This window comes from Balaenoptera borealis (assembly GCF_965194805.1).
Source record: "Balaenoptera borealis genome assembly, chromosome: 5".
Classification (NCBI taxonomy): domain Eukaryota; kingdom Metazoa; phylum Chordata; class Mammalia; order Artiodactyla; family Balaenopteridae; genus Balaenoptera; species Balaenoptera borealis.
Window position 1 is genome coordinate 10,723,398 of NC_138862.1, and position 15,080 is coordinate 10,738,477.

At 44.1% G+C, this 15,080-nt stretch overlaps 1 protein-coding gene across 8 annotated transcripts in view; it reads left to right on the forward strand.

Moving 5' to 3' along the window:
- The window catches only part of RUNX1 (RUNX family transcription factor 1), a 247,820-nt gene extending 232,822 nt beyond the window's left edge, over positions 1 to 14,998 (forward strand). For 7 of the 8 annotated variants that reach the window (XM_082395089.1, XM_082395090.1, XM_082395083.1 and 4 more), the window contains 2 exons: positions 4,475 to 4,636; positions 9,982 to 14,998. In XM_082395089.1, the coding sequence (XP_082251215.1) occupies positions 4,475 to 4,636; positions 9,982 to 10,457 (638 nt within the window). In that variant the 3' untranslated portion in view covers positions 10,458 to 14,998. The remainder of the gene's footprint in view (positions 1 to 4,474; positions 4,637 to 9,981) is intronic. The other variant, XM_082395088.1, reaches the window with a different exon arrangement.
- The last annotated feature ends 82 nt before the right edge of the window (positions 14,999 to 15,080 follow it).

The window sequence follows — 15,080 nt, forward strand, 5'->3', positions numbered from 1 at the left end:
ACCTCTGAGCTCACCACTAGCCTCAACCCCCCTTAGTCCTAACTCCCCCCCTTCTTTGACCTCATTTCAAATGGAAAGGAGTGGGGCTCAGGATCTCAGAGGAAGGGGGCTGTTTTATCCACTACTTGATGGATCAAAAAGCTAAAAATAACCCATCATAAAACGGCCTCAGTAAAGCAGCTACATCAAAACATTATGTACCCTGGAAAAAACAGGATGCAGACAGACTCAAACTTAAATTTTCTAATCCAGTAGTTTTTTTTACGGAAACATGAGCTGGTTGAGATTGGATCCTCACCTTCTCCGTCCTCACCTCAACTCTCCAGTTTTCTTGCCTATTTACCACTTAATCTCCTGAGTCCAGTTCTTCTCTGGTGCTGAAGACTCTGCGTGTCAAACTTTTTTCAGTGAACAGAACAGTGTTACCTGAGTCTCATCCTGGAGCAGGTGTGTGTGGCCTTACCAATAAATATCAGATGAGTCCCTTGGCACAGATTTCTTTTCCTTTTTAATATAATCATAAAAAGTAGCCAGACTTACTGAGCATTTAATATGGCCAAAAATGGTGATACCCACTTTATATAGTTTATGTCACTTATCCCTATTACCCTTTGAAGTAGGAAAACTATGTATCCGAGGAAATCAGTGACTTGCCCAAGGTCATACAGCTAGCTTATGGTGAAGGAAGAATTGCAAACCGAAATCTGTTTTTCACTTAAATTAGGTGCTTTCCCTTGTCTGTTCCTCTCAGGGATATAACATAGCATGTAATAAATACCACTAGGGTTCTTATCTCTAACCTGGGAACGGCTGTTTGCAAGTCCCGTTTAGGGAGGTAATCCAGCTGTTCACCTGGATACAGCCCCCACTAGCCATAGCTCTAGAAGACAAGGACTATAATCCACTCACTACTGAGTTCCCAAAACAGTGGCCCTAATAAAGCAAAAAGTTCATTGGCAACATGAATGAATGAGGAAGTAAATAACTTCATGAGCCTAAGAGTGAATGAATGAAGTAACTCAGCATGATGATTAATGCAACAGGAAAAAGACTTTCCAAGCATCATACAGTCCTGGGATCTTCATTAATATTAGACTCTTAAGTTCCAATGGGACAGGGACCATATTGGTCTTACTCATAAATAAGCACATGCCTGGCACATAGTAAGTTTCAGTAAACTTGTTCTTTTTGGTGGATTGACCTATCAGAGGCATTCCCTTCAAGAACAAGCAGCCCTCCTCTGAAGAATGATGGACAGTGGTTCTCTTCCTCAGCCTATGACTTTTTTCTTGATAACCCCCATCTTATCCCTGTCCTACTTCCTCTTCCCAGAATACACGTATTTACTATTACAAGCACCATTCTTCACCTCAAACACCCACCTGATTCTTCCCTAACTCTGTTTAACATACGAGTTAAGCAGAGAAGTACTGTTTAGGACCTATTTGAATTAGGATCCTGCACTGTCACCACTGACAGGGGCTTAGAGATCATCTCCTTTCAGAAATGAGAATAAGAAAGGGTAAGTAAGTAACCCAGGGTCATCACACATACAGGCCAGAGGCCACATCTCCTGCCTCTCAGTCCAGTGCTCGGGTGGCCCACAGCACTGTCACTTCCATACTTGCCTTCATGTGTTCACGCTGGCCCCATCATGGCAAGAATGGTAACTCAATAGTAAACTCAGCAAACCATATTATTGGCCCTTCGTTTTTTGTTTTGTTTTGTTTTTGTTTTAATGAATAATCCACGTAATAGAAGAAAACACGCGAAACTCCGACATGAGAAGCTCGCCATCACCACCTTCTGGCCCACTGCTGCCAATGAAGCCAAACACAGTTCACTGTGGTCACAAATACGAAAAATGATCAGGGGTCACTGGGTTTTTAGTGCTGTCCCCCAACTAGCACTGAAAGGCTGAGTTGTGGTGTGAAGTAAGAAGATGTTGAATTTGAAACCCTGTGTTAAAAAAAAAAAATCATAGAACCTGGACTTTAATCATAAAGATCATTACCAAAGCATATTTTTAAAAGGCTGTGAAACATTATGCAACATTTGCATGGTTTAATTATGAGTTTAGAAAAGCCTAGCACAACTTTTTCACTACAGTAAAACATGACAGAGCATGAATCATGGCATAATACTTTATGCTTACTGTGGTTTTAGACATGGGGTTAGGGGTGCTGGGCTGTCTACACAACAACGCATGAATTCCTGTACCGCAATTCACACCCAGAGGGCTTTATGACAATTATAAAACCTCTTCTGTTTGCTTTTTAAATGATTAAAATATTTGAATACTATATATATTCACTTTGTAAATACATGTATCCAGGACATGTGCATGTCTTATGGAAAATATCTTGAGTATATAATTTTATTTTCACTTGGAGCAAAATACTTGTAGCAGTATGGGAATGTTAAACAATCTGCTATTGCTATTTGCTTTCAATTGCTGGAAACACTCTTAGCTGTAAGATTATGCAGGATCTCTGACTGTAGTTGAACACTTATTTTCCACTGAGTCTGGAATGGACCGGCTCTTTATTCCTTGCCATCCCCTCAATTCTCTAAAATTCAGAAGAAAATGAAGACCTTTCTTTAATAGTAGATTTCAAAGATTCTAAGTTAAAATATTTCCCCAGGTTCTTCAAAATTAAAAAGTCAGTTATTTTAAAGAAAAGAAGGAAGTAGATCAGTATGAGGGAAACCGGGTAGAGGGCTCTTGGGAGAAGAGTAAGAAGGAAGACTTGGATCTCCAAATACTTGATTCTGTTCTCCACTGTGACAGCTTCAAAGGCATAAAAGACAAGGGACACTTTAACTAGAAGTGAAAAGCCCCAGAGGGAGGAGATGTGGACAATGTATAACGAGTAGAAATAACTCATTTCTTTATGTCACAACACACAGAAAACTGACACCTGTTGTTTTCCTAAGGAACTTTGCTCTTTCTGTATTTACTCCCAGCATCATGAACCCCTGGCTATGAAGACCCTTTGGAGTTAGTGTAGTTTGCTGTCACCTTTGTCTACAAAGAAGGTGGAACACAAAGAGAAAATTAACGTTTAATTCTAAGACAGAAATGTAAAGCTATCTTATGGTGAGACAGTGGTTGATTTTTAAATTTTCTTACACATTTTGCCTAAGAATAGAAGGTGTTATTTTTTGTTTTCCTCCTCTGCAAACAGTATGATGCTTTTGAAAACTAAGACTCCTATGAATGCTGGAGTCAAATTTACAAAATGCTTTTTACCTAAATCTTCTGAAGTCAGATCTTTGTCTCTTCTCTCGCCCAGGCCTCTTTTTTTGTTGTTGTTAACATCTTTATTGGAGTATAATTGCTTTACAGTGGTGTGTTAGTTCCTGCTTTATAACAAAATGAATCAGCTATACATATACATATATCCTCATATCTCCTCCCTCTTGTGTTTCCTTCCCACCCTCCCTATCTCACCCCTCCAGGTGGTCACAAAGCACCGAGCTGATCTCCCTGTGCTATGTGGCTGCTTCCCACTAGCTATCTGTTTTACATTTGGTAGTGTATATATGTCCATGCCACTCTCTCACTTCGTCCCAGCTTACCATTCCCCCTCCCCATGTCCTCAAGTCCATTCTCTATGTCTGCGTCTTTACTCCTGTCCTGCCCCAAGTTCTTGAGAACCATTTTTTTTTTTAGATTCCATACATATATGTGTTAGCATATGGTATTTGTTTTTCTCTTTCTGACTTACTTCTCTCTGTATGACAGACTCTAGGTCCATTCACCTCACTACAAACCAGGCCTCTTTTAATGGCAATCTGTAAAATACTTGCTCAACATTCTGCCCTTTAGAAGTTGCAAACTTGAGGTCTTGAGAAAAAGTGGAAGACATCTCTGTTAGTCTGGGTTGATAGAGCCAGCTCTGCACTGCCGGGTTTGTGAACTAGTCATCAGGCCTCGTTGCCAGTTTCCTAGCCAGACTTTCTTTTCAGTTATCCTTGGGAGAGAGTTCACCTGAACTGAAAACATTTAAAAGCCACAGAATATTTTTGCCAAAGGTACAAAAAAAAGACCCAAACCCTTGCATTCTTTTGCGCCTACTGAGTAGAGAGAGATGGGTGATCACCTGATAATGATAAGCATGATTACAAAGCTGGGCAGTCAATACGTGCAGTCAACAGTCTGAATGTTAACACTTCTACCTGGAAAGCATAATCAGCCTCTCTCATCATTAGTGTGATTAAAGAAAACCTTTGGAAGGAACAGTTAGCAGAGGAAAATCTTCAAGAATCAAACATAAATTATATCAGTATCGTTTTGGGGGGAAATCATCAGACAAAAGCAAATATTGGGACTTAAGGAGGCTTATTAAACACTGGTAAACAGCCCACAAACATGTATTAGATTTAAACAAAGGTAGCTAGTTTTTTATTAAAAGATTTTTCTAAATCCTGACCCACTCTACATGTAAGTGACCTCCCTGACTCTCTGCAGATACAAGGCAGATCCAGCCGTCCCCACCATGGTCCTACGAGCAGTCCTACCAGTACCTGGGACCCATTGCCTCTCCTTCTGTCCACCCAGCAACACCCATCTCGCCTGGACGGGCCAGCGGCATGACAACCCTCTCTGCAGAGCTTTCCAGTCGGCTCTCAAGTAAGCTGCTTGAAAATACACTCTTTGAAGTCCGGCTGCAGTGCAAGGTTCTGGAGAGCAGACGGGATGCACGAAGGGGGTGGCAGTCGTTTTTGATTGGATACAGTACGGTTTAAAGACAAGGCTGTCTATCTCTAAGTCCCCCGCCCACACGCTGATTTTCCTTGACACTCAGAGGCAGAGATTACGTACAGATGTGAAGGTAGAAGTGGCTTGGAAAAAGTGGACTCCTTGGGCGTTTGGGGGTGCTCACATTTGGCAGGCACGGGTGGCAGCTGAAGGGTCAGTGACAGAAAAGGCCAAAGTAGTCAGCTTCTGGGCCTCAGATGGGACTGATCCATCTTGTGGTGGCGAGCTTTCACAGGCCACGTGTACAGCGCACTGCGGCACACGTGGAGTGGGACGCACATCTACCCCGACGGGACACCCCCAACTAAGAGCTGCTCGTATCAGGCTTGAGGAACAGACTGGAAAGCTCAGGTGTCGTGGTTGGCATAGTTGTTAATACGTGCTCATTAAACCTAGTCATTTAACCTCTGAGACCTCTGGGCTTGGCACTCACCTTTGCTTGTGGGCAGGGAAATCAGAGTTACAGAGAAAAATTCCTTTGTTGAAAGCAAAAAGAAGCGACTCCCTGTTTGGGGCTTTGAAATTAGAGCTGGACCAGACTGTGAAAATACTTCAGAGGACTTCAGCAGTAGGAAGCCTGAGAACACACTTCTGTGGAAGGGCGGCTGTTTTTGCTTTTCAGCTCCTGGAATCAGATTATAGCAGATTAGGGGCAGGCGAAGGGGCAAAGGCACTGCGTCTGCCATTTTACGTGTGGTGTAATGTTGTGTTTTGTGGACGACTTGAGATTTCCCCAAATGCTTCAGCTTCTTCTCAGAGCTTCACAGAATCCCTCTCAGCTTCTCAACAGCAGCAGTGCTGACACCTGGGGCCAGACAATTGTTCACTGTCGGGGGCAGTCCTGTGCACTGCAGGGCCTTCATCAGTGTCTCTGGCCTCTAGATGCCAGCAGCACCCCCAGTCATGGCAACCAAAAATCACCAGACGTTGCCAAATGTCCTGAGGGCCACACTGCCCCCCAGTTCAGAACTGTCTTCTTGGGCGAGGTAGTAGAACAGGAAAGCCAACTCAGTTGCCCAGCTTCCACACTATTTTCAGCCACCGTTGCCAAGAATTTCATGGCACCTGCCGGGCTAAGGAGTTAAGGGACTAGTGTAGGAATTATGAAGTCCATTTAGCTTGTTGTTGTTGTAGAAGCTCTGTCCCCTCAGTACTGGTCTGCTTCCAAAGGCACTTGTCATCTTTCATTGTTTCTTCTTCTTGTTGGCACTGCTCTGCCCACTGGCTGTGGTCTACATCTGAAGCAATTACTGTTTTCCTTGGAAATGTCCCTGCTGTGGGTCTGTCCCTTGGAATTTATTTCATAAGTCTTTTGACTCGGTCAGCACCCAAGATCATCGGCACCTTAGAGTCCAAGAACCCTAGGGGCCAGCTGTTCTGGCTGACCAGTTCAGATGGAAGGGTGACTTCTTTTTTTATAGGAATGAGTAACATGTGCCTTCCCAAATCCCGTCTCACAGTTACACTTCTGAATAGCCTGGACTTCAGTTAGCCAAGGAGCAATGGAAGGGCATTTTATGGCATGAGGGTATGAAGGAGATAAAAACCACATCCCATTTCGGCGCCCAAGCATGACCCTGCGCTGTCCTGGAGGGTGGACCCGGGAGAATTCCAGAGGAGCTTTCACCGGTGGCAGAGCACAGCATGGGAGACTGCTCTACACCTTGGCAGGTCTCCCTCTGAGAAATCGAGCCTGGAGCCCAGGCCTGAAAAGTGCTGTCATCTCCCTGTGGGCAGGAGGGGTTTGGGATACTTAAAAGAAAAGTGGCTGCTTTGAGAGCCTGCTTTCCTTGAATCCCACCCCCAGCTCAGCTCTGTGCTCTGCCCCTCCCCGCCCCCAGCGCCACCGGGGCTCCCTTTGGCCAGAGAGCCCTGTGCTCTGTGTCTGTCTCTTACTTTTGCAGACAGACTCCACACCTTGTCTGAAAAGAGTTGTCATCCGGAGGTTTGCTTTTCTTTTTTTTAAATAATGTTTAGCTGCCAACCTGGGCGACAGACAGCATGCATTAATCTGAGTCATGCAAGATCCTTTTAAGGCAGCCATTATCTGCTCAGGCTGTTTAATCCTTCGGGGGCAGTGGGAGGGGCCCAGAGTAGGGCTGCTTTCATCCCCAACAAGCTGCAGAATGAAGACTTGAGCTGTCATGGCAAATATTTAGCTCCATCGGTGGGGAAACATTTCCAACTAAAATACCTGTACCGCCTAATCCCCAGATTTCATACTCTTTAAAAGCTCCCTGTGAGTATCAGGGGTCCCCACCTCTGCCCACACTGCTGCCGAATAAGGGGGCACCAGCCCAGGCAAACGGACAAATGAGCTAAGGCCGGGTGAACTGTGCGTCACTGGTGGGGCTTGCTTGGTAGGGGGTGTCAGATTGGACATAAAAAGAAAACAAGTATTTTAATAGGTCACTTGAATCTGAGCCTACCTAGTGGGCCGAAGTTGTTTTGTTATCACAATGTGTGTGTAAAGGACAATTTGGCCAAATGGATGGTCTTTTGTAGTGTGACATTGGTACTATGTGGACAGAAGAAGAATCACAGGCAACATCTAAGATCTTCCAGATATTCTGCCCACAAGTGAAAGAACTATTTTCCCCTGACAGCTGAGACCATAACATCATTCCATTACTTATGTCCGTGACAAATCACGGGCTCACTTGGGATTCCAGTAACTTGCTGTCATCACCAGGTTACCACACAGCAGTTGGAACAGACTGGCAGAGCATGTCCAGACACCGTCATGAAACAGGGTGACCTTTCATTCATTTTCCAGTGGATTCACCTTTTTGTCTCATGGCAAATGAAGCAAGAGGAATAATGGGTGGAGTCATTTATTTGTGTCCGGAGTATTGCATCAGATGACAACAAATTGATTGTATTTGCCTAATGCTTCTCCCTGGACTATAGAAATCTAACTGGAAAAATGGAGTTAAGCTTCCTGTTAACTCTCAAGTATGTCACAGCTCTCTGTGTGAACACAAACAAGTGACACAGGGCTTGCTCACAGAAGGCCCCGGCGGGCAGGGACAAACCCTGTGGAATGAGGTGCGGCCTGGCTTCAGGACGAGCTAGAGAGTGTCCGTGGAAGGGCAGCCCTTGAACCACTGTCACTTTACAACCTTTTCCCTGCCCACACGTCTGCCTCGCTTTGAAAAGGTTAACAAGAGTGTTTGTTTGAAAGTCAGACTCCTGGTTTCCTCATCAGTGGAGAGATTTGCTGCAGGCTTCGGTTGTTTCTATAATTACCTCTCTGACGAGGAGTACATCCCCTCATCAGAGGCACCCCAAATTTACAGGAGTTCCCTTGGAGGGAGGGAGGGGGAGAGGGCGAGAGAAAGAGAGAGCAAGAACGAGAACACTAGCTCTCCCTGCTGGAATAACAGGCTTGAAATATGAGGAAGTTGATCAACAGCCGATGCCGTCCAAAAGCAGATTAATCCACCCGATGGCTTTCCTTTCATAGCAAGCTTTTGGCTCAGTCAGGTTTCTCTGTGGGCCTAAACACAAAAGGACACAGGCCACATGCCATCTTGAGCTCGGAGTTATTTTGTATGTTGATTTGAGAACTGATAAATTTTAAAACATTCAGTCCTTGCCTCTGCTCTGTTTTGTTGCTGTCTTTCGGGTTTGCTGACGTAAAGACTACGGTCCTGGCCTGGTCATTTAATGAATAATTCTGAGGAACAGAAACTACCCCAGGACACCATCCTACATGCACAGTGGTGGTTCTCAGCAGGGGTGGGAGACTTCTGCCCCCCTCACCCCTACCCCCAGGACACCTGGAAGGTTGGGAGACATTGTTGGCTGCCACAATGGGGGGAGTGGGGTCACTACTGACATCTGCTGGGCCGAGGCCAGGGATGCTGCCAACATCCATCCCAGGCCCACATCACCCCAACAAAGCTGGCCCCAAATGGCAGTAATGCCACTGTTGGGAAACTCTGATCTACAGGACACAGGAAACCCATCCTAGCACCCAAACCCCCGAGTAGTTCCCAAGGGCAGCCTGTGGTTAAGGAAAACGCAAAAAGATGCCACAAAGGACAGCCAAAGCCAGTCGGCGAAATGGTAAATGCATCATCCTACCAAATGAGTTTTATAGACAAAGCTTTGCCATTTCTGGTAGAATTTCAACATGTACAAAAACGGAGCAGGTAAGTCAAGGTACTGCAGCCACTCCTCTTAACAAACCGGTGATGTATCTTAGAGAAAAGCACGTGAAACCGAGGCTGTACTGTTTCTAAAGCTGTGGCACTAGTCTGAAGGTAGATGTGGGAGAGAAAGAGTGATGTGACGGTTCACGGTGGGAGTGATGTGACACCCACTCCCAGTAACTATTATGGCGTGCATCAGCTTCAACCATAGCAAACGGCCAATTTTTAACTATTCCGGGCCTACCGAAACAGCAGGTTCCTAGGATTCAACCTAAATATTATCTATAACGTATTAAAATGTTATTACATATTAATATTGTTATGACAATACTGTATTATGTATATATGTTCTATTAATATTAATCTATTAATGCATCCATTATATTAGTTCTAGTGTTACACTGTTTTGTTATATTAATATCACCGATTAAATGTACATTACCACTGATATATTAATATATTGATTACATAGAGAGGTGGCAAACTTTTTTCTGCAAAGGGCCAGATTCTAAATACTTTAGACTTTCTGGGCCCTACAGTCTGGCCCTCCAGTCTCTGCCATGACCACTCAACTCTGCAGTGGTGATTTAAAAGCAGCCATAGATAATACAGAAAAGAATGAGTCAGGCTCCTTCCAATAGAACTTCACGTATGAACACTGAAATTTAAATTCCATATCATTTTCACATCAGGACATCATCTTTTGATTTTTTTTCTTTTTCAACCATTTAGAAAAATAAAACTCATTCTTAGCCTGTGGGTTTACAAAAATTGGTAGCAGGTGGATCTGGCAGGTGGGTTTGCCAACCCCGCAGTTACAGAAATATGTTTATATTAAGCAAGTTATATTAAGCAAATTACATCTAATATGTTTATATTAAGCAAGTATTATATCATAAACCGTATTACGTTGCATGAGATCGTATATTACCATCATCATCGCAGCAGCTCACTGGGCAGCAGCATTCTGGGTAATCCTCCCGCGGGCGGGCCGGCGGGGGAAGGGGCGTGGCCTCCCTGAACCCCCGTCTCACGATATTTTTCTCGCCCGCCCCGCAGCGGCGCCCGACCTGACGGCCTTCGGCGACCCGCGCCAGTTTTCCGCGCTGCCCTCCATCTCCGACCCCCGCATGCACTACCCCGGCGCCTTCACCTACTCCCCGACGCCCGTCACGTCGGGCATCGGCATCGGCATGTCGGCCATGAGCTCGGCCACGCGCTACCACACGTACCTGCCGCCGCCCTACCCCGGCTCGTCGCAGGCTCAGGGCGGCCCGTTCCAGGCCAGCTCGCCGTCCTACCACCTGTACTACGGCGCGTCAGCCGGCTCCTACCAGTTCTCCATGGTGGGCGGCGAGCGGTCGCCGCCGCGCATTCTGCCGCCCTGCACCAACGCCTCCACCGGCTCGGCGCTGCTCAACCCCAGCCTCCCGAACCAGAGCGACGTGGTGGAGGCCGAGGGCAGCCACAGCAACTCCCCAACCAACATGGCGCCCGCCGCGCGCCTCGAGGAGGCCGTCTGGCGACCCTACTGAGGCTGCGCACGCGCTCTCCGTGCGGCCGGGCGTCGTCCCGGAAGCGCCTCCTTCGGGCTCCGGCCTCGTGTGCTCGGGAAACCCGCGTGGGCCCGGCCGCCGGCCCTGGGGAGCGCGCCGCTGCCAGCCGCCGTGGTGATCTTGTTCCGGGCGGGGCCCCGGGGCCGCCTGTGCTTCTCAAGTCCGTGCAGTTCGCAATTGCCGTTGGCCCATCTCAGATTTTTCTAACCTGATGCAACTTGAGGGTGTCCGCTTCACCACCCCGTGGACACGCTGTAAGGCAAACAGAAAGATTCCCAGAGGGAAACTGTGAATGCTTCTGATTTAGCAATGCTGTGAATAAAAGAAAGATTTTATACCCTTGACTTCACTTTTTAACCAAGTTGTTTATTCCAAAGAGTATGGAATTCGGGTTTTTGGGGGGTTTTTTGGGGGGTGGGGGTGGGGAGATGCAACTCATTCTGTTTGGCATCTAATTCATATTTTTAATTTTCTTTTGCAGCACCTTATAAATTGCAAAATGCGTATTTGCATTTGGGGTGGTTTTTATTTTTATATATACATAAATTTGAGCTTGCTTCTTTCTTGCTTTGACAAATGAAAGAAATATGATTCCTTTTTCTGTAAGTTTTATTTAACTTTTCTTTTGGACTTTTTTTGTAGTTGTTTTTTGAGAAACGGCTACAGCTTTGGGTCATTTTCAACTACTGTATTCCCACAAGGAATCCCTAGATATTTATGTATCTTGATGTTTAGACACTTACTTAATGTGTTGATACTTTTTTATTATTTAAATGTACTTATATTAAGAAGAAAAATATCAAGTACTACATTTTTTGTTTTTGATAGTAGCCAAAATTAATTGTATCACATTGAAGAAAGTTGGGAAAAAAGGATGGGTAATGTGATCACTTGGTTATCTAAATATTGTTTACATTAAACTCCCTTTAATGTTAATCAAACGAGTTGGTAGCTAACGCAGCAATGTTTTTAGTAGGCTTTTTAGATACTGAGGGTCACTCCAAAGATCTAAAGTATGGAATTTTCTGCCAAGCTCAACAAAGGGTCTCATATCTGACTCCCTCCCTTCAAACGGAGAAGGTCAAATCTGGTTCCAGAGGGTTCACGTAGATGCAATGATTGCACCTCTGGAGAGGATTTATTTTCTAGGGGTTTTCTCACTCCATGGCCTCTTGTTAATGTGAGACATGCTTTGTAACAGAATGAATCCGAAGAAAGCTGTGTGGAGGAGCGGTAATCACATGGAAACCGAGTGAATGAATTCAGGGGTTCCTTAACTGCTTGATTCCGGAGATCAAGAAAGGAGATCATCTGAATCTAGAGTTCAGATTTTTTTAGCTCCAAGAAAATATTCCTCTTTGATACAGTACCTGTTCATTGATGCAGAACGAAACTTGTGGCTGTCCCCCAAGGCTGGGAGTGGAAGGGACTAGACCGGATGCCTTTGACAGCTGAAGGTCTCCAGCTCAGTTTTCACAGGGTGGGCCCAGAAGCAGGCCTGAGCAAGCCAAATCCCCTCCGTGTGCCTCAGTGGAGTCATGTGGGAAAGCATCGCCCCACCTGTGCAGGACCCCGTCCCATGCTGCTCACTGACCACCCATCTTTGTGTTGCTCTCACCAGGCTGAGACCCTACCCTGTAGGGTGTGTGCACTTTTACCCGTGCATCAGCATGACAGGAAAGATTCATGTCACTGCTGCCCATGGCTACAATCCAAACATACCCAATGTCACTGTAAATTTTATGGCACTATTTTTATTGGAGGATTTGGTCAGAATGCAGTTGTTGTACAACTCATAAATACTAACTGCTGATTTTGACATATGTGTGCTCAGAATGATCTGGTTGTTATTTAATGTACCTCTTAAATTAGTTGAAACGATTTCAGGTCAACTCTGAAGAGTATTTGAAAGCAGGACTTCAGAACAGTGTTCGATTTTTATTTTATAAATTTAAGGATTCAAATTAGAAAGATCTTTGGCTGCAGGCAGCAAAACAGCTGGTCTTATTTAAAACAACTTGTTTTTGAGTTTTCTTATATATATATATATTGATTATTTGTTATACACAGATGCAGTAGCACTTTGGTAAGAATAAAAGAGTAAAGCAGTTTGTGTTGTCAGTCAGGTCGTTCTTATCTAGAAAAGAGCTAAAGCAGATCTTGGAGAAACTCAGAATATATTTATTTTCATTTTAGGCATAATTCTCCCTCCATGACACATTTTCATGTTTTATTCTATGTTACATTTTTACAGCAAAATGACCCTTAAATGTCAGTAAATTTAAAACTTTTTATTTCTGAAAAGGACCATTAGCCCATTTGCCCCAAATTGAACTTTCTTTTCATGATCAGCCTTCGTTTCATGATCAACGTTCTTTTCAGCACATTGCCTTATCTGACCTGACAAAATGTTGTTTAAAAAAATGAAGGAAAAAAATGTATATTTTTCAGTTCAGTTCTGGTACCTGAAGATATTCCAACTCAAAATCAGCCCAATGCCCTACAAGGGAAATCAGATAATCTCTCACATTGAATCTTCACTCTCAAGGCCATGTGTGAGGAGAGCTTGTCACTTTGTCGTGGACCCACAGGTTTGGCCATTCAGAGTTTCACAGACCCTTACCAGCATATATAGTATTTAATCTTTCCAGAAAAAAAAAAAAAAAAAAGTCAAACCTTAGTTGTTTTGGAGATAGATCTCATACTTAATGCATTTTTCCCCCTGAGGAATTCCATTCTGTTGCCTTCAGGTTAAATTAAGGTGGTCCTTTTATCAAGTAGATCCTTAAGACAATTAAGTAATAACTGGATGTATCTGGGAGCACTGGTCCAGGAGAAGAAAGATTAAATAGCCATCTTTACTGCTCGTTCATGCCCTTATTTATAATTTCAACATAGACACATATTTCAGTTCTTTTTGTTTTTCTCACTATCTAAAAATACTTCTATTTTTCTCCCTCTCTGCCCCCCGCAATTATCTCCTTCTTTGTCTCTCCCCGTCCCTCCTCCAAATCCCACCTCTTCCCTCCTCCATTCTCCAGCTTTGTATAAGGAGATAACACGCACACCCATCCCGACACCAAACACGTTTCCTCCCTTTACATAAAGGAACATAGTGACATGGTGAGTCAGCCTTTCTCCTGCGTGTGGGTTTCTTCCAGCAGAACGGAGGCGTTGCCAACCATTTTGGATCTGCTCGCTGTCCAAGTGCAGCAATAGAAGCCTTCCTGGGCAAATTACAATCAGTGACTTAACAGACAGCCTTTCTGCTGCCTAGGGTTTCTGTGCAGATAAACAGAAATGCTCTGATTAGAAAGGAAATGAATGGTTTCACTCAAATGTCCTGCAATTTAGGACTGCAGATTTCTGTCTTGAAATACCTGTTTCCTTGGGACATTCCGTCCTGGTGATTTTTGTTTTTGGTGTTTTCTGTTTTCTGGGGGATGACATGTTTAGGGTCTTTTATACATGAAAAGTCGGTTTAACAATGATATCAGAAAACATTTTTTATATCTGAACAAAATGCCTTTTTATTTACCTGCAGTATACAGTCTTTGGGGACTTTTTCTTTGTCTGTTTCTTTGTTTGGAGTTTTCCCCTCCCTTTAGCCAGATCAGTATTGATGAGGCTGATCATTTGGCATTTTTTTTTCCTTCCAGAAGAGTTGCATCAACAAAGTTAATTGTATTTATGTATGTAAATAGATTTTAAGCTTCATTATAAAATATTGTTAATACCTGTAATAATGTTTTTTCAATTTTTTGTGTGTGTTTCTAAGGACATTTTCTTATGTTTGCTAAATACTGTAGACAACAAAAAAAACCGCTTCTTTCTACTTTGTTTATTTTAGACTTAAAAACGAGCTACTTTTTATTCACTTTTGTAAAGAGCTAATAGCATGGTTCTAATTTTTTTTTAAGAAGTTCACTTTTTGTTCTGGGGAAATGAATGTGCAAAAAAAAACCCTGTTGGTTATTTGTGCTATTCTGGATGTATAAAAATCAATGGAAAAAAATAAACTTCCAAATTGAAATGACAGTATAACACATCTATTGAAAGAGTACCGATGGGAAAGGCACACTACTTGACTAGACTCCACCTCGTGTCTATTTGTGTAGCAGTTACTGGATCTGTTCCCAAAGCATCCTGGAAATTTGTGTGTGGTTTCTTTCTCCCTCGTACTAACCTAGTGAACATTTTCTGCAAGGGAACTGCCAATCTTGAGTTTTAAACCAGATACGTTGTGAGAGGACACCCCAGAAGCCCCTCTCCAAGGTGTTTCTAGATAGCGCAGGAGAGCAGACACTCCACTGGGTATGATTTCACTCACGGCACCTAATCACAGTGGCTGCCGCCTCTGTCAGGAGCACCCACCGGGCCCAGCTTGTGCAGGGCAGCTGGACTGCCGCTGCCCAGGAACCACTGGGCCTTACTTTCTTTGTACCACAGTTTCTTCTGTAAATCCAGTATTATAACTAGTGAATGGCAAATAAACAGTTTGGCAACTACATACACCATTATCACATTGGTTTTTGTCTTTCTCTGAGATGGAGGGCTGGGAAGCCAGCTGAAGCCCCCTGCAGCACACGGGAAACCGCCTTC